Below are 18,123 nucleotides of genomic sequence, written 5' to 3'. Positions count from 1 at the left end.
GGTGACCGCCACACCCACACTCTCCTCCCTTCATTGTACACACACACACGCACACACACACACACACACACACACACACGCACGCACACACACACACGCACAGACACCCCACCCCACCCTAACCAATAATGATAATGATGATGACGATAAATACTATGCAGCCCCTAAAAAGGTATTTTCCGACTGTTTATAGAAGTTACTTTAATTTGAACATTAGGTGAAAAATCAGGGTTTCGGACCACCTTGCTCTTTGCCTGTGCACACGCCTCTCATCGTGTGACGTGATGCCCAACACTCACTTTATTGAAGCCGAAGAGACTGACCTGTTAATAAGAGAGGGCATTAGGGATAGTGGTTAGTTTTAACTTGGGGGTTTTCTCTGACTTATAGTTTTCCTGCCGCTTGCACCTGTCCGGTGTCCTGTGTGAAGCAGCATGGCAGCCCCGCCCCCACCCCCTCCCCGCAGGGCAGTGGTGTCAGGAAGGCGGCGGCGGCTGCAGTTCCGCATACGGCCAGAGGGTGGCAGTGTCCGCTCGCGGACTCCGGGGCTGGCGGCGTTGATGACCTTTGTCAGCCGGCGCAGCCTCTCGTTTATCACCGATCACAGAGTGGAGTGAACATATTTACTTGTGTTTTGCTTTCCACTTATAATATCTAGTGGCATGGGAGGGAAATGAAAACAATTGTTCATAGGGGAAATTTATGAGCTTCATCTGGCTGCATGATTCCCGCAGTTGCCCCAGCGCCGCCCAGGCAGCGAGCGAGTGGAGAGATGGCTTCCATGCATCCCCAGAGGTCCTCGTAGGGCCCTGCAGCACTTGGCTCTGGCTGGCGGACTTTCCCACACTCCTCACCTCCCTCTTGAGTTTGCAAGGAGCTCTGTGGGAAGGGCGCATGCGTGTCATCCTTTAGGGTGGCACCGTAGTCCTGGATGCAGGTTGAATCCCACCTGAAGTGTGGGCTAGCCTTATTCTCTCTTTCTTCTCTCTCTTTCTTCTTCTTCTTCTCTCTCTCCTCTCTCTGTTTTTGTTTTTTCGAGGCAGGGTTTCTCAGTGTAGCCTTGGCTGTGCCGGACTCACTTTGTAGACCAGGCTGGCCTCGAACTCACAGCGATCAGCCTGCCTTTGCCTCCTAAACATTGGGAGTAAAGGAGCGCGCCACCATGCCCGGCTTTAGTCTTATTCTCTTTATAAGCCCCTAATTCCTTGTTTCCATGAGCTGCCTCTGGGGCAGGGCTCTGGGGGCCCTCAGGAGCCTTGGAGAGCTCTCCATGGTCAGGAGGGGGTGGGGGTGAGGGAGCTTCTCTCTGAGGTCCTAGGAGAGGCAGCTCAAGGCTCAGCAGTTATGTGTGCCTTTTGGGGGAAGGGTGGGAAGCAAAGCAGAGACCCCCTATTTTGCTTCCAGCCTGCTCAGAATAGAGACGCAGGCAGAGAGACAAGGTTCCTCTCCCAGGAATAGAGACGCGGGACTCTCTTGTTTTCAGCCTCCTTGGGCGCCAGGTGCACAGTGCCTGATGCCCCAGAACCTGGAGTCGTCTCTGCCTGATGTCCAGGCTGAGGCAAGAAATTCCCCCATTGGGCTGTGTTGGCTGCTGCTGCTGAGACCATCTCCACACCCCTCCCCCCCCCCCGCCGCCACCCCCCTCCCCCACCCCGGACTCCAGCTATCAGGGTCTCAGCAGAGACTTGAGAAGAGTGAAAGGCTGGGCCAGCCTCGTGCTCCTCAGCGCCGGAGTGTGGAAAAGTAAGATGCAGAAATACAGAAGTACCCGCCGGAGCTCGCTGCAGGCCGGGGGTGGGGAGAAGCCTGTGCAGCTCCAGGACACCAGACTGTGCGCGCGCGGGGCCCACAATGCAGTTCGTCTTTCCGTTTCTTCCCCTCCAGGCCCATATTCCTTTCATTTCCTCTCTCTTTCTTGTTTTGTTTTGTTTTGGATACAGGGTTTCTCTGTGTCGCCTTGTCTGTCCTAGACTCGCTTTGTAGACCAGGCTGGCCTCGAACTCACAGCGATCCGCCTGCCTCTACCTCGCGAGTGCTGGGATTAAAGGCGTGCGCCACCGTGCCCAGCCCCCTTTTTAGTTTCTCACCTCCTTCTCTCCCTCTTCAGCTCACCCTCCCTGCCTTTCTCAGGCCTGAGGCGGGTCTACATGTTGCTGGGCTCGCAAGCACGCAGGCTCTTGCGCACCATCGGGCACTGTGCCCTTCTGAGCCTGCTTCGCTCTGCCCGTCCCCTGCGCCTCCTCCCAGGCGCCCTCAGGCCTCTGGGGCCATCTGGCCGGAGGCTGTGCTGTTGCCGTGCACGGGGCAAGACTCTGCTCCTGTGGCCCCGGTGCTGTGAATGGAACGTGGGATTCTGGGAGGGAGGAGGCTGAGCTCACAGATCTCTGGCAGAAGCGAGAAGACCGGCTTCTTTCTGCCTCCGAGTGCTCAGACTCCTCCATGGCTCCGGTGACACTTGCGCTTGGCCAGGACAGTGGTTTGGCTGATCCCTGTTTCCAACCCACAGGACTCTCCCTCGGCTCATTATAATCCACCTTATTTCCCAAGCAGTCGCATAATCGAATTACTCAAAATTGCACAGCTTTATTGCACAATGCTAAACTTCAAGACAAACAAATGCCCAGGTAATGAACAATTATTTATGACAAATTATTACCTTTACTCATAAGACTAGTGGTTTCCATTAAGCTTAGGAAAGGTGCCAGCCCTTCCTCCCTGCCAGACCAAGCAGGTGCTTAGGGGGCTCTGGAGGGTGCTGTGTTCCTGCATACACCCGCAGCTGTTCCTGTGGGTGTGGATGGGGCAGACAGTCCACTCTTCCACGGAGTGGCGGCCATGCCTCTGTCTCAGCTTGGGGCTGGGAACTTCCTGTGGGGCTTTTGTTTGTTTGTTTGTTTGTTTTTTGTTTTTTTTCTCTTTTGCACAGAACAAGCCAAAGGCTCTGAAGCTCAGGGGGAAAAGGCTTTGCTTTTCCGTTTATACTTAAGTTTTAGCGTATTTGTCTTGTTTGAAACTAAACTCAACTTTAAAAATTATTTATGGACTCAATAACGTATGTTTAGATTATTGAACCCTCCCCCTTTTTCCTGGTTCTCATGAGCAGAAACATCTTCCAGCTAATTATAACATACAGTATTTTCCCAGTAGTCTTACAATCAAATTATTCAAAATTGCATTTCTTTATTGCATATTGCTAAAACCCAAGACAAGCAAACATCAAGATAATAAACAATTATTTATTACAAATTATTACCTAATATATAAGATTAACAGCTTGTAACTATTAAGGTTAATACATGTGGTAAACTGTATTTATTATACTTATTTTGGAGCAAATATCTTTGTATAAAACATATGTTTATGTATTGCAATTAATGAGAAAAAGTGTAAGATTAACAATTTATGTTGGGTTTTGTTTTTAGATTTATGCGCACTGTAAAACTTATTTATTGCACTTATTAAAAGTATTTAATGATGGACTTTTAGATCCCGTCTTTTTAATGCGCAAATATAAACTAAAGGAGTATTAAATTACAGAATGGAAAATTATAACTGAAGTCAAAGAATCTAACTATTTTCTGCTATAAATCTGCCTTAAAAAGATTATCAGTAGAATTACAGAATCTTTAAATAGTGGCCTTTATGGTACATAATGGGTTTCAGTGAGCTAGCCTTTGAAAGGCTTTTTTCCTCCTCCATCATTAAAACTAAACTCAACATCTTACTCTTAAACGTAAATGTAGCTAGAAGCATAAACACGGAGTCGTTCCGTTTTTATGACCCAAAGTCATATCGGAGAGAAGAGGAGGGAGTGGGGAGAATCCAGGCAAGGTGGAGGAAACCGGAAGCCAGGGTGAGGAGGAAACCGGAAGCCAAGGTGCAGAGAAAACCGGAAGCCGGGGTAGAGAGGAAACCAGAAGCCAGGGTGGAGAGGAAACCAGAAGCCAGGGTGGAGAGGAAACCGGAAGCCAAGGTGGGGAGGAAACCAGAGGCCAGGGTGGAGAGGAAACCGGAAGCCAGGGTGGGGAGGAAACCGGAAGCCAGGGTGAGGAGGAAACCGGAAGCCAGGGTGGGAAGGAAATCGGAAACCAGGGTAGAGAGGAAACCGGAAGCCAGGGTGAGGAGGAAACCGGAAGCCAGGGTGAGGAGGAAACTGGAGGCCAGGGTGGGGAGGAAACCAGAAGCCAGGGTGGAGAGGAAAGCGGAAGCCAGGGTGTGGAGGAAATCGGAAGCCAGGGTAGAGAGGAAACCGGAAGCCAGGGTTGGTAGGAAACTGGAAGTCAGAGTGGGGAGGAAACTGGAGGCCAGGGTGGGGAGGAAACCAGAAGCCAGGGGGGAGAGGAAACCGGAAGCCAGGGTGGGGAGGAAACCGGAGGCCAGGGTGCAGAGAAAACCGGAAGCCAGGGTGGAGAGGAAACCGGAAGCCAGGGTGGGGAGGAAACTGGAGGCCAGGGTGGGGAGTAACCGTGGCAGCTCAGCACCTGGAGGACTTGCCGTCTGGAAAGGGGATGGCAGCAGGTGTCTGCGGGGCTGTGTCTTTGCCACAGAATAGAAGCAGTTACATTACAAAGGTGCTAGGTCAAGGCGAATATTCTGGAAGGGGTGAAGGTGGCCCCTGGAAAAACCTGACCACAGTTTGGACCATCCACACTGGTGTTGGTTAGTTTTATGTCAACGAGAGTCACGTGGTACATGGGACTCTGAAGAGACATAGTCCCTCTGGAAGACTGGCCTGTAGGCAAGTTCAAAATGCGTTTTATTCCTATGGAGGGAACCAGCTCTCTGTGGGCAGTTCCGCCCTGGGCTGGTGGTCCTGGGTGTTCTACGAAAGCAGGCTGAGCTAGGCATGGGGAACAAGCCAGTAAGCAGCCCTGTCATGGCGACCGCATCAGTTCCTGACTGCGGGCTCCCACAGACGTCAGTGATGGAGTGTGGCCTGAGAGATGCCCGGCGAGATGACATAAGCTCCTTCCCAAGTCACTTGCTTAGGGTGTTTGTATTACAACAGAAAACCCGACTAAGACAGCGCGCCATCCAGTAGCGGAAGTTAGTGACTCCTGAGTTTGCTGCTGAGGGAAGATCCTCGAGAAAAGGAACAGTGTGTTTGGGAAGATGAGCGGGTGGCTCTCCTGTAGCAGTGTCTCCCCAACACCAATGTGTTTGGGGAAGGTAGGCTGTACATAAGAATATCCTGTCTCTGTCCTTCAGCCGGGATGCCAGTCCTGAGGAGTCTGAGGTGTCACTCACCCACAGGGCTATGTGGGACCCTGAAGACACTGCGGATGAAGTTAGAGGTCACATGACCACTTCCCTGGACAGCATAGGCATCCAGAGCCAAAGTTCTTGGGGCTGGGGCTCAGAAGTGTCAGCATTCCCGTGATCTCTGAGCAAAGATTGGCAAAGAGCTGCAGGTATGGCTTCTGTAGCTTGTGCAGTCCTGGGTAGGGGAAGGGGGAGGAGAAGGAGAGGGGAGGGGAAGGGGGAGGGAGGGGAAGGGGGAGAGGGAGAGGGAGGGGGAGGGGGAGGGGAGGGGACGAAGCAGCCGGGGCAAGGGATGTGCAGGAGACTTTCCATGTCACCTGATGGGGGAGTCTTCAGACAATGTGTTTGCTCTAAAGGCAATTGCTTGCAGGGTTTTTTATTTCAGATGCTGAAAATATCTCCTCTCCCCACAAAGAACTGTATCATTTCAGAGCATAGGACACATTGAAGAAGTCCTTCCAAGATAGGTAGCAACATAAAGTTCTTATTTTGTACAGAACTGATGTGCAACCCAGTTATAGCACCCCTGGGTTTGTACCCAGAGGAATCAGAGAGAGCATACCGCAGAGGTAGAACACGCCCACGTTCGTGAGGTACACTCGATATGATGCCCAGTGGCTGAAACCTGGAACCAGCCTGGCACCCATCAGCACACGGGAGCACTGGTGCACACAGACAGTGGAGTTTTATTCAGCTATAAGGAAATGATGTCATCGGCAGGGAAATGGCAGTGAAGCGAGCCCAATGTAACGAGACAGATGCTGTATTTCCTCTTACATGCAGGGCTTAGATTATGTATATATAGTGAAAGCAAAGGGAGATGGATAGGGAAGAGAAAAAGAAACAGTGGGAAGGGGGCAGGAAGAGGAGGGGACAATGAGCACAAAGGTCACCGCACACTTAGAAGAACGCCACAGTGAAACTCAGCACTTCATACAATGTGCGTGTGGTAATAGAGCAAACTCTTTTTTGGGGGGTGTTGAAACCACAGTGGGTGCTGTTTGGAGCGACCTCCTCACAAGAACCAGTACCAGTGGCCATGCTCGGGAGGCTTGCGGAAGGTGGGCCAGTCACGTGGGTTCCTTTCCTTCCTCCAAAGCGCTGTGCAGCTTGGGTAGGCCAGGTGACTTCTCTGTCTGCTGGTCCTCCAGAGGCTTCCGTCTGTCTGCCGCCCATCTGCCCATCTCTTTCTTCTGCTAAAGATGCACTCATTTGCTCATTCGCGAATTCATTGGTTGGTGAATGGCTGAGTCCTTTGCTCCTTCCCTTCTTTCCCATTTCCTTGCTTCCTTCCATCCTTCCTAAAGGTGTGTGCCACTACAGCCATCCATAAAGCATATTATTATCGTCATAATCGTTACCGTCACCATGATCACCACCATCATCACAACCACCATCATCACCACCACCACCACCACCATCATCATCATCACCATAATCATCATCATCATCACCATCATCACCACCATCATCATCACTATCATCGCCACCACCATCACCATCACCACCACCATCATCATCACCATCATCATCACCACCACCATCACAACCACCATCATCACCACCACCACCACCATCATCATCACCATAATCATCATCATCATCACCATCATCACCATCACCACCATCATCATCACTATCATCACCACCATCATCATCCCCATCATCACCACCATCATCATCACCATCACCACCACCATCATCATCATCGCTACCACCATCATCATCATCACCATCATCATCATCACCACCACCATCATCATCACCACCATCATCATCACTATCATCACCACCATCATCATCACCATCATCACCACCATCATCATCACCATCATCACCACCATCATCATCATCGCCATCACTGTCATCTTCACTAGGAGGTGATTGGATGTCTAGTCTGGTCACTGTTGTTCAGGGCCTACTGGAATCCCTCAGTAGCATGTGTAGGGGTGGCTATAGTGGTGGACACTTGCAATCCCAGCACTGAAGCAGGAGAATTGCCATGAGTCTGAGGCTAGCTTGGGCTACATAGCGAGTATCAGGCCAACCTTAGGCTACTTAACAAAACCCTTTGTCAAGCCCCCTGCTCTTGCAGGGGACCCAAGTTCAGTTCCCAGTACCCACCTAGGGAAGCTTAGCACCGCATTTAGCACAAGCTCCAAGGGTTCTGATGCCAGTCTGGCCTCTGAGGGAGCTGCATGCGTGAAGGGCACATAGACACACTCAGGCACACCCACACACCTGTGAAATAAATCTTTTTTTTTGGTAATTTAAAAAATTTAATTAATTTATTCAGATTACAACTCAATTGTTATCCCACCACTTGTATCCTCCTGTTCCTCCCTCCCTCCCGCTTTCACCCTATTCCCCTCCCCTAGGTCTGTGACCGAGGGGACCTCCTCCCCCACTATACGGTCATAGGCTATCAAGTCTCATCTTGGTAGCCTGCTTATTCTTTCTTTGAGTGCCATCAGGCCTCCCCACCAAGGGGAGGTGGTCAAATATGGGGCACCAGAGTTCATGTCAGAGTCAGTCCCCATTCTCCACATAATTGTGGAGAATGTCCTGTCCATTGGGTAGATCAGAGTAGGAGTTCAATGTTTAATACTTGTATTGTCCTTGGTTAGTGCAGTAGTTTGAGCAGACCTCCCTGACCCCTGAGCCCCGATCCACCTGTCATGATGATCTTCTTGTAGGTTTCTAGACCCTCTGGATCCTTCTATTTCCCCATTCTCCTATATTTTGTCTTAACCAGAGTCCCGGTGGGATGTCCTCACATCTGTCCCAATCTCTTGGTAAGTGAAGGCTTTCAGAGGACATCCCTGTTGGGCTACTGTCCAATTGTAAGTGAGTATATACCATGTGAGTCTTTCTGCTTCTGGGTTAACTCACTCATTATGATCATTTCTAGTTCCATCCATTTGTCCACAAATTTCAGGATTTTCTTGTTTTTTAATAGCTGAGTAGTATTCCATGTACCACAGTTTCTTTATCCATTCTTTGACTGAGGGACATTTACGCTGTTTCCAGGTTCTGGCTATGAATAAGGCCACTATGAACATGGTTGAGCATATGTCCTTGCTGTGTGCTGCTGGAGCATTTTCGGGTATATTCCAAGGAGTGGAATATCTGGGTCTTGAGGAAGCCCTATTCCCAGTTTTCTGAGAAAGTGCCAGATAGATTTCCCAAGTGGTTGTACAAGTTTGCATTCCCCCAGCAATGAAGGAGTGTTCCTCTCTCTCCACATCCTCGCTAGCATGTGCTGTCACTTGAGTTTTTGATCTTAGCCATTCTGATGGGTGTAAGATGGAATCTCATTGTCATTTTGATTTGCATTTCTCTGATGACTAAGGAGGTTGAGCATTTCTTTAAGTGTTTCTCAGCCATTCGATATTCCTCTCTTGAGGAGTCTCTGTTTAGTTCTGAGCCCCATTTCTCAATTGGGTTATTTGGTTTAGTGGTGTTTAATTTCTTGAGTTCTTTATATATTTTGGATATTAAACTTTTGTCAGATGTAGGGTTGGTGAAGATCTTTCTCCAGTCTGTAGGCTGTCACTTTGTTCTGTTGACAGTGTCTTCTGTTTTACAGAAGCTTCTCAGCCTCATGAGGTCCCATTTATTAATTGTACCTCAAGGGCTGGGCTGTTGGTGTTCTGTTCAGGAAGTTGTCTCCTGTGCCAATGTGTTCCAGGCTCTTCCACACGTTTTCTTCTAACCGATTTAGTGTCTCTGGTTTTATGTTGAGGTCTTTAATCCACTTGGACTTGAGTTTTGTGCATGGTGACAAATATGGGTCCAATTGCATTTTTCTACATGTAGACATCCAGTTAGACCAGCACCATTTGTTGAATATGCTATCATTTTCCCATTGAATAGATTTGCTTCTTTGTCAAAAATCAAGTGACCATATGTGTGTGGATTCATTTCTGGGTCTTCGATTCTGTTCTATTGATCAACCAGCCTATTGCTGTGCCAGTACCATGCTGTTTTAAATACTGTTGCTCTGTAGTACAGCTTGAGATCAGGAATGGAGATTCCTCTGCATGATCTTTTATTGTATAGGATTGTTTTAGCTATTCTGGGTTTTTTGTTTTTTCCATATGAAGTTGAGAATTGAGCTTTCAATGTCTTTAAAATATTGTGTAGGTATTTTGATAGGGATTGCATTGAATCTGTAAATTGCTTTTGGTAAGATGGCCATTTTTACCATGTTAATTCTCCTGATCCATGAACAAAGGAGATCCTTCTATCTTCTGATGTCATCTACAGTCTCTTTCTTCAGAGATTTAAAGTTTTTTTTTCAAACAACTCTTTCACTTGCTTGGTTAGAGTTATTCCTAGATATTTTATATTGCTTGTGGCTATTGTGAAGGGTGTAGTTTTCCTAATTTCTTCCTCTGCATGATTGTAGTTTGTATATAGGAAGGCTACTGACTTTTTGAGTTAATTTTGTATGCAGCCAATTTGCTGAAGGTGTTTATCAGCTGTAGGAGTTCTCTGGTGGAGTTTTGTGGGTCACTTATGTACACTATCATATCATCTGCAAATAGGGATAATTTGACTTTCTCCTTTCCCATTTGGATCCCCTTGATCTCCTTTTGTTGTCTTATTGCTCTGGCTAGAGCTTCAAGAACTATATTGAAGAGATATGGAGAAAGTGGGCAGCCTTGTCTGGTCCCCAGTTTTAGTGGAATTTCCTTGAGTATCTCTCCATTTAATTTGATGTTGGCTGTTGGCTTGCTGTATATAGCCTTTATTGTGATTAGGCATGTGCCTTGTATCCCTGATCTCTCCAAAACTTTAAACATGAATGAGTGTTGGATTTTGTCAAATGCTTTTTCTGCATCTAAGGAGATGATCATGTGGTTTTTTCTTTCAGTTTGTTTATATGGTGGATTACATTGATGGATTTCTGTACATTAAACCATCCCTGCATGCCTGGAATGAAGCCTACCTGGTCATGGTGAATGATATCTTTCATAGGTTCTTGTAATAGTTTTGTGAGTATTTTATTGAGTATTTTTTGTGTCAATGTTCATAAGAGAAATTGGTCTAAAATTCCATATTTTTGTTGAGTCTTTGTGGGGTTTGCTATCAATGTGACTGTGGCTTCATAGAATGAATTTGATGATGTTCCATCCATTTCTATCTTTTGGAGTAGCTTGAAGAGTATTGGTATTAGCTGTTCTCCGAAGGTCTGGTAGAATTCTGTGCTGAAACCATTTGGCCCTGGGCTTTTTTTTTTGTGAGACTATCAATGATTGCTTCTATTTCTATAGGAGAAATAGGACTCTTTAATTTGTTTATCTGATCTTGATTCAATTTTGGCAAGTAGAATCGATTAAGAAAATTGTCCATTTCCCTTAGGTTTTCAAAGTTTGTGGCATATATGCCTTTAAAGTAGGATTTAATGATTCTTTGTATTTCTTCAGTATCTACTGTTATGTCTCCCTTTTCATTTCTGATTTTGTTTATTTGGATAGTGTCTCTCTGCCTTTTGGTTAGTTTGGCTAACAGTTTGTCTATCTTGCTGATTTTCTCAAAAAAAAAAAAAAAACCCAGCTCCTGGTTTTGTTGATTCTTTGAATTATTCTCTTTGTTTCTAATTTATTGATTTCAGCCCTGAATTTGATTATTTCCAGATGTCTACTCCTCTTGGGTATTTCTGCTTCTTTTTTTCCTAGGGCTTCCAGATGTGTCATTAAGTTGCGTATGTGGGATGTTTCCAATTTCTTTATAAAGACACTTAGTGCTATGAGTTTTCCTCTTAGCACTGCTTTCAATATGTCCCACAAATTTCGGTATGTTTTTCCTTCATTTTCATTGAATTTCAGGAAGTCTTTAATTTCTTTCTTTATTTCTTCCCTTCCCTGTCATTAAATAGAGAGATGTTTAGTTTCCATGTGTTTGTAGGCTTTTTGTTATTTCTGTTGTTGTTGAAGTCCAGCCTTATACCATGGTGATCTGATAGGATACAAGGTATTATTTCAATCTTCTTGTATCTGTTGAGGCTTGCTTTGTGATCAGTTTTGGAGAAGGTTCCATGGGGTGCTGAGAAGAAGGTATATTCCTTTTTGTTTGGGTTAAAAGTTCTGTAAATATCTGTTAGAGCCATTTGATTCATGACATTGATTAATGATGTAATTTCTCAGCTTAGTTTCAATTTCAATGACCTATCCTTCAGTGAAAGTGGGGTGTTGAAGTCTCCCTCTATTAATGTGTAGGGATCGATGTAGTGGTTTAAGCTTTATTAACAGTTATTTTACAAATGTCGGTGCCCTTGTATTTGGAGCATAGATGTTCAGAATTGTGATGTCATCTTGGTTGATTTTACCTTTGATGAGTATATGAAGTGTCCTTCCTCATCCCTTTTGGTTAATTTTGGTTGAAAGTCTATTTTATTAGATATTAAAATGGCTACACCAGTTTGCTTCTTATGACCATTTGCTTGGAATATTTTTTCCAGCCTTTTACCCTGAGGTAATGCCTGTCCTTGTGGGTGAGAAGTGTTTCTTCAATGCAGAAGAATGTTGGATCTTGTTTATGCATCCATTCAATTAGTTTGTGTCTTTTTACTGGAGAATTGAGACCATTGATATTGAGAGATATTAAGGACCAGTGACTGTTAAGTACCTTAATTTTTGATGTTGGCTACAGTAGAGAGTTGTGTGGTTGTGTTTTTGCGATTGTGTAGTTATCTATTTCCTGTGTAGTTTTGGTTGTAACTTGTCCCTTTGGGGTGGAGTTTTCCTTCTAGTAACTTCTTTAAAGCCAGATTTGTGGATAGGTGCTGTTTGAATTTGTTTTTGTCATGGAATATTTTGTTTTCTCCATCAATGGTTATTGATAGTTTCACTGGGTATAGTAGTGGCATCTGTGGTCTCTTAGGGTTTTTAGGACTTCTGTCCAGGGCCTCTGGCTTTTATGGTGTCTGCTGAGAAGTTGGGTGTAATTCTAATAGGTTTGCCATTGTGTGTTACTTTGCCTTTTTCTCTTGCTGATTTTAATATTTTTCTTTGTTCTGTATATTTTGTGTTTTTATTATTATGTGGCAGGAAGATTTTCTTTTCTGGTCTATTCTATTTGGTGTTCTGTAGGCCTCTTGTATGTTTATATGCATCTCCTTCAAATTGGAGAAATTTTCTTCTGTGATTTTGTTGAAGATATTTTCTGGACCTTGGAGTCTGGCATTTTCTCTTTCTTCAATGCCTATTATTCTTAGGTTTTGTCTTTTCATGGTGTGCTTGGTTTCTTGGATGTTTTATGTCAAGAATTTTTCATATTTAGCATTTTCTTTGATGGTTGTTTCGAGTTCTACAATTGTATCTTCAAGTTCCGAGATTTGTTCTTCCATTTCTTGGATTCTGTTAGAGAAGGTCACCTCTGTGTTGCTTGCTTTCTTCTCTAAGGCCTCTCGATCCTGTTTTTCTTCTATCTGTGCGTTTAACACTGTTTCCATTTTCATCTTCAGATCTTGAACTGTTTTATTGATTTCTTTCATCTGGTTGTTTGTATTTTCCTGAAAAATTTCCAGTGCCTCTCTATAGGTCTCTTTTACGTCTTCCACCTGTTTGGCTGCATCTTTCTGCAGTTGATTACGGATTTTATTAATTTCCTCCATTATCATCTTCATTACTAAGGATTTGGGGTCATTTTCTTGTATTTCAATTGTGTATGAGTTCTCAGGGTTGCTTTCTTTGGGATAGCTGGGATCTGGATATGTCGAGTCGTTTTGGATTTTGTTGTTTGTGTTCTTACCTTGTCCTTTAGTCATCTTACTATCTCTGATGTTGGGTGGTAGCTTCTGGTATTCTTCACTGGTCATCCAGAGTGGATAGTTGGTGAATGATTATAGGTCACATACCCTTGCCTGTGGGGATCAGGGAGCTCTTCCCTGGAACCGGCAGGTGACCTGGATTCTGCTCCAGGAGACTTTGCTCTATACCTTAAGCTTCTGGCCAGGTAGGCAGAGGTAGGCTTCTGCCTGATTATGTTCATGCTCTTGAGGGGATTCAGACCAGCTATGTTGGGGGCCACTGTTTAATTTTCTGTCCTGACCCCTTGAGGAAGTCCAGTCTCTCTCAAGGATGTGGGAGACTCTGCTAGACTATGGGGACTGTCCTGACTGGGCTTTAGCTGCTCAATTGTCCAGGCCTGGACTTCTGTGGCCTGCAGTCAGTTCACTGCCCGCAACAGTATAGATAGCGGACCAGTCTACATTGCACACCTTTCGTGTTTCAGTCCCATTGAGCGGTGGCTGCAATTCAGACCCCCTTCCAGGCCCTCAGGGCAGTCCAACTTCTCCCATGATTGTTGGAGTCCTGCCAGGCCGTGGGGACTAACCTGGCTGAATTCTATCAGCCCGATTTTGCAGGCTCGGTCCACTGAAGCTGGCTGTCTGGCTGTGGCCGGACCCGCCCGGACCACACATGTTGTTGCTAGTACCGTGTTCACGATTGCCTGGGCATCCCTGTGGTCTCGGGGGGCTCTCCGTGGACTGGCATGGGGCAGGTGGGTGTGTCTGAGGATAGACTCACCTGTTTCCCTGAGACTTCCCCAGGTCAGACGCTCCGGTGTTCCTCTGTCCCACACACTGCACCTGGTCTATAGAGGCCAGCTACAGCCGCAGGTGGGTTCCGTTCCAAAGTCTGGGGAGTGGGTTCTCCTCCCTCCTCTAAGAGTCTCTTCTAGTTAGAGGGTGTCCTTTTCAGTCTCTGTAGCCCCTGCTACTAGGAGTCTCAGGTACAGTCACCCTCATATCTTCCCAGAGGCCTATTCTGAATTAGATCTCCAGCTTGCCACAGAGATGCCCTCACCCACAGTTTCTCCTCTCTCTGCAGGCCCTCTCTCCTCCCGCCCCCAACATGCTTAATTTTTGTTGTTGTTGTTGTTTTTTTTTTTGTTTTTTTTGAGACAGGGTTTCTCTGCGTAGCCTTGGATGTCCTGGACTCACTTTGTAGACCAGGCTGGCCTCCGATTCATAGTGATTCACCTGCCTCTGCCTCCCCAAGTGTTGGGATTACGGACATACCCCCACTGTGCTTGGCTTGACATGTTTAATGTTTGATGTTCATGTGTTCACTGCTAATATTCAGAAACACCCTATCTATTGCATGTTTAAATTCTATTGTACTTCTTTGCTGGATTCCCCTGTGAGTTGTAGGAGAGTTTGGGGCTTGCTTGAGCCCATCTATATGGGTGACATCATTGACACGGGTGACGTCATCGACATGCTATCTGCAGGCAGGAATAATCTTATTTTTCTTTTGATTAGTGTTCATTTACCATTTCTTGTTGGCATTTTGGATTGGCCAGAATGTCCGGTAATGTGTTGATTCAGAGTCCTGAGTGTGGGCCGCTTCCTGAAGTCACTCACGTAGGGAAGGCGTTAGCTTTCGCACAGTGCTGGCTGCGCAACACTCTCACCATTCCTACTTTGCATGGCGCTTCTTATTTTTCTGTGGTTTCAGTGTGTTAGGGGAGCACGCCTCATGTGCGGCTGGCGTCCTGCTGTGCATGTTTTGTGGACCCGAGACAGTCTCTTTTCGCTAATCTTCCATGGGCGGCAGCAGGACGTGTGGAACTCTGCCGTCAGACGGGTTGATTCGTGAACGCTGGTCGGTCCAGTTGACAGTGATGCCGGCCCCTTCTGTGGTCTAGGTGACTCTGTGCTGGGAGAGGGAGCAGGAGCGATTCACTCACTGTGGCTCTTCTTCTTCTCCTTCCTGTTCTGTCATGTTTTTGTTTTGTTTTATACATGCTTTGGCTTGCTTTGTTTCATTCCTGGTTGACCGTTTTTTTTTCCCCTTTATCGTTATATATTATATATTTGACTTCTGTTTCTCTGGTGGTGTTCTCTGCTCTCTATTTTATCTGATGCTAATATGAGTCTGCCGCCTCCCTTTGATTAATGCCCATGTGACATATCTTTCGTATATTCTTTTGTTCCCAACCTGATTACGTTGTTACATTTGAAGTGAGCTTCTCTTAGATAGCGTTATAGTTCAGTCATATTTTTAAGCCCGTTCCTACGGCGCCTTTTTACTGATTGACTTTGTTAGCTGAGAAATTCATCTTGTGCACACCATGTCTAGATCATCCCCCTCATCTTCCTCCCGTCCCCACCAACCTCACCCCACCCACCCCCACCCCCATCACTGTCAGACATTTACGAGATTCATGACTTTGGTCTTGTTTTGTGATTTATTAGTTTACCTGTGGCCACATGTATATCTATGGCCACATGTATATCTATGGTCACATGTATATCTATGGCCGCATGTGTATCTATGGCCACATATATATCTATGACCACATGTGTATCTATGGCCACATGCGTATGTATGGCCGCATGTATATCTATGGCCACATGTATATCTATGGCCACGTGTATATCTATGGCCGCATGCGTATGTATGGCCACATGTATATCTATGGCCACATGTATATCTATGGCCACATGTATATCTATGGCCACATGCGTATGTATGGCCACATGTATATCTATGGCCACATGTATATCTATGGCCACATGTATATCTATGGCCACATGTATATCTATGGCCGCATGTGTATGTATGGCCGCATGTATATTTATGGCCACATGTATATCTATTGCCACATATATATCTATGGCCGCATCTGTATCAATGGCCACATGTATATCTATGGCCACATGTATATCTATGGCTGCATGTATATCTATGGCCACATGTATATCTATGGCTGCATGCATATCTATGGCCACATGTACATATATGGCCAAATGTATATCTATGGCCACATGTATATCTATGGCCACATGTGTATCTATGGCCACATGTATATCTGTGGCAGCATGCATATCTATGGCCACATGTACGTTTATGACCACATGTATATTTATGGCTGCATGCATATCTATGGCCACATGTATGTTTATGGCCACATATATATCTATGGCCACATGTGTATCTATGGCTGCATGTATATCTATGGCCACATGTATATCTATGGCCACATGTGTATCTATGGCCTCATGTATACCTATGGCTGCGTGTATATCTATGGCCACATGTATATCTATGGCCACATGTGTATCTATGGTGGCATGTATATCTATGACCAGTGATCTGGAACTAACCATTGGAACCTGGTGGGGTCATCAATGAAGGAAGGGAGTCAGGGGCCCCCCTTTTCATGTAGATCAGTAACACATAGCCCACCGCTGAGTGTTAGGGCCTCCTGAGCCCCTTTTTCTATCTGTGTCTGACTGGTGACTAGCTGCTGTGTGTCATGGATGTGACCGCTGTGCTTTGCCCAGGAGATGACGTTCTGTAGCCCTTTGTCTTATCTCTTCTGGGACAGTGGAGGAGACGACACAGCATCTTGTTTAGTGCTGACCATGCCTTTTAATTGATACAGTTGACACATCTACATTTAATGTAATCACCGACAAGCTGGGGATTAATGATGCCATCGTTTTCCGTTCGCTTTCTTCTTGTGGCTTGTCCTCTGGTTTCCTTTCCCTAACTTTGGGTGGGTTCTTTGGACCACTTGCAGCATTCTATTTTTTAAAAAATTTGTTTGTATATTTTGAGTGTCTCTCTGGGTGTGTTAGTCAGTGTTTCTAGTGCTGTAGTCAAACATGATGACTGAAAGCAACTTGCGAAGGAAAGGGCTCATTCATCTGACTTGTCCACAGCACTGTTCATCACCGAAGGAAGCCAGGACAGGAACTCAAGCAGGGCAGAAACCTGGAGGCAGGGGCTGGTGCCAAGGAGCGTGCCTTCCCTTTCCCCTCCTCCTTTGCCTAGAGAAGAGAGACTTTCTCTGGGGCTTTCTTTGGCCTGTGACCATTGTACTCTCTAGATTTGTATCTTCTTCAGTTCTAAGTGTGGTATATAAAAAGGAAGAAAAAGGAAAAGGAGAAGAAGAAGAAGAAGAAGAAGAAGAAGAAGAAGAAGAAGAAGAAGAAGAAGAAATAATAAACCTAAGAGCTCACCACTGTGCCATCCTGTGGTGATGTTTGCTAGATGGTTGTATATCAACTTGAAAAGCTAGAGTCATCTGAGAGGAGGAAACCTCAATTGAGGAAATGCCTCCATAAGACCGGGCTGTAGGCAAGTCTGTAGGGCATTTTCTTTTTTTTCCAGTGTATTTTTAATTTAATTAATTTATTCAGATTACATCTAAATTGTTATCCCCTCACTTGTTCTTCCCTCCCTCCCTCTTTCACCCTATTCCCCTCCCCTAGGTCTGTGACAGAAGGGAACTACCTCCCCCACCATATGGTCACAGCCTATCAGGGCTCATCTTGGTAGCCTGCTTATCCTTTCTCTGAGCACCACCAGGCCTCCCCACCGTGCACGACGGGGGAGGGAGTGGTCAAATGTGGGGTACCAAAGTGTATGTCAGAGTCAGTCCCCGTTCTCCACACAACTGGCATTTTCTTAATTAGTGAGGTGGGAGGGTCCAGCCCGCTGTGGTGGAGCCATCCCTGGGCTGGTGGTCCCCAGTTTTATGGGAACAAGACATGAGAGCAAGCCAATAAGCATCATCCCTCTGTGGCCTCTGCCTCAGCTCCTGCCCTGACTTCCTTCACTGATGGACCATGATGTGGAAGTTTAAGCCAACTAAACCCTCTCCCCACCAACTTGTGTTTGGTCACTTGTGTGTTGTAGCAATAGTGACCCTGGCTAGGACAAGATGAGAGTCTCCTTCAGTTTCCCATAGTCTCTGTCCTCTTAAGAATTTTTGTGCCTGTTTTATATATTATGCCCTTGAATTTTAGTTATGCTGAAGAGGAGGAATAGGGGAACATATTTCCCCCCCCCTTTATCTTCTTTAAGAGGATTAAGCAAATTTTGTTTTACAATCATA

At 45.9% G+C, this 18,123-nt stretch overlaps 1 protein-coding gene across 1 annotated transcript; it reads left to right on the top strand.

Annotated features, from left to right (window-relative positions):
• The first annotated feature begins 4,578 nt into the window (after window positions 1–4,578).
• LOC311591252 (uncharacterized protein) lies at window positions 4,579–7,727 on the top strand. The gene is made up of 4 exons (XM_084770688.1): window positions 4,579–4,738; window positions 5,209–5,411; window positions 5,648–5,729; window positions 6,570–7,727. The coding sequence occupies exon 4, from the start codon at window positions 6,631–6,633 to the stop codon at window positions 7,144–7,146; it is 516 nt and encodes a 171-aa protein (XP_084626814.1). The 5' UTR covers window positions 4,579–4,738; window positions 5,209–5,411; window positions 5,648–5,729; window positions 6,570–6,630; the 3' UTR covers window positions 7,147–7,727.
• Window positions 7,728–18,123: the final 10,396 nt, after the last annotated feature.

The sequence above is a fragment of the Acomys minous genome (assembly GCF_964271855.1).
Source record: "Acomys minous genome assembly, chromosome: 20".
Lineage (NCBI taxonomy): Eukaryota > Metazoa > Chordata > Mammalia > Rodentia > Muridae > Acomys > Acomys minous.
Note: the sequence above shows the minus strand (reverse complement) of the source record. Positions and strands in the feature narration are given on the sequence as shown.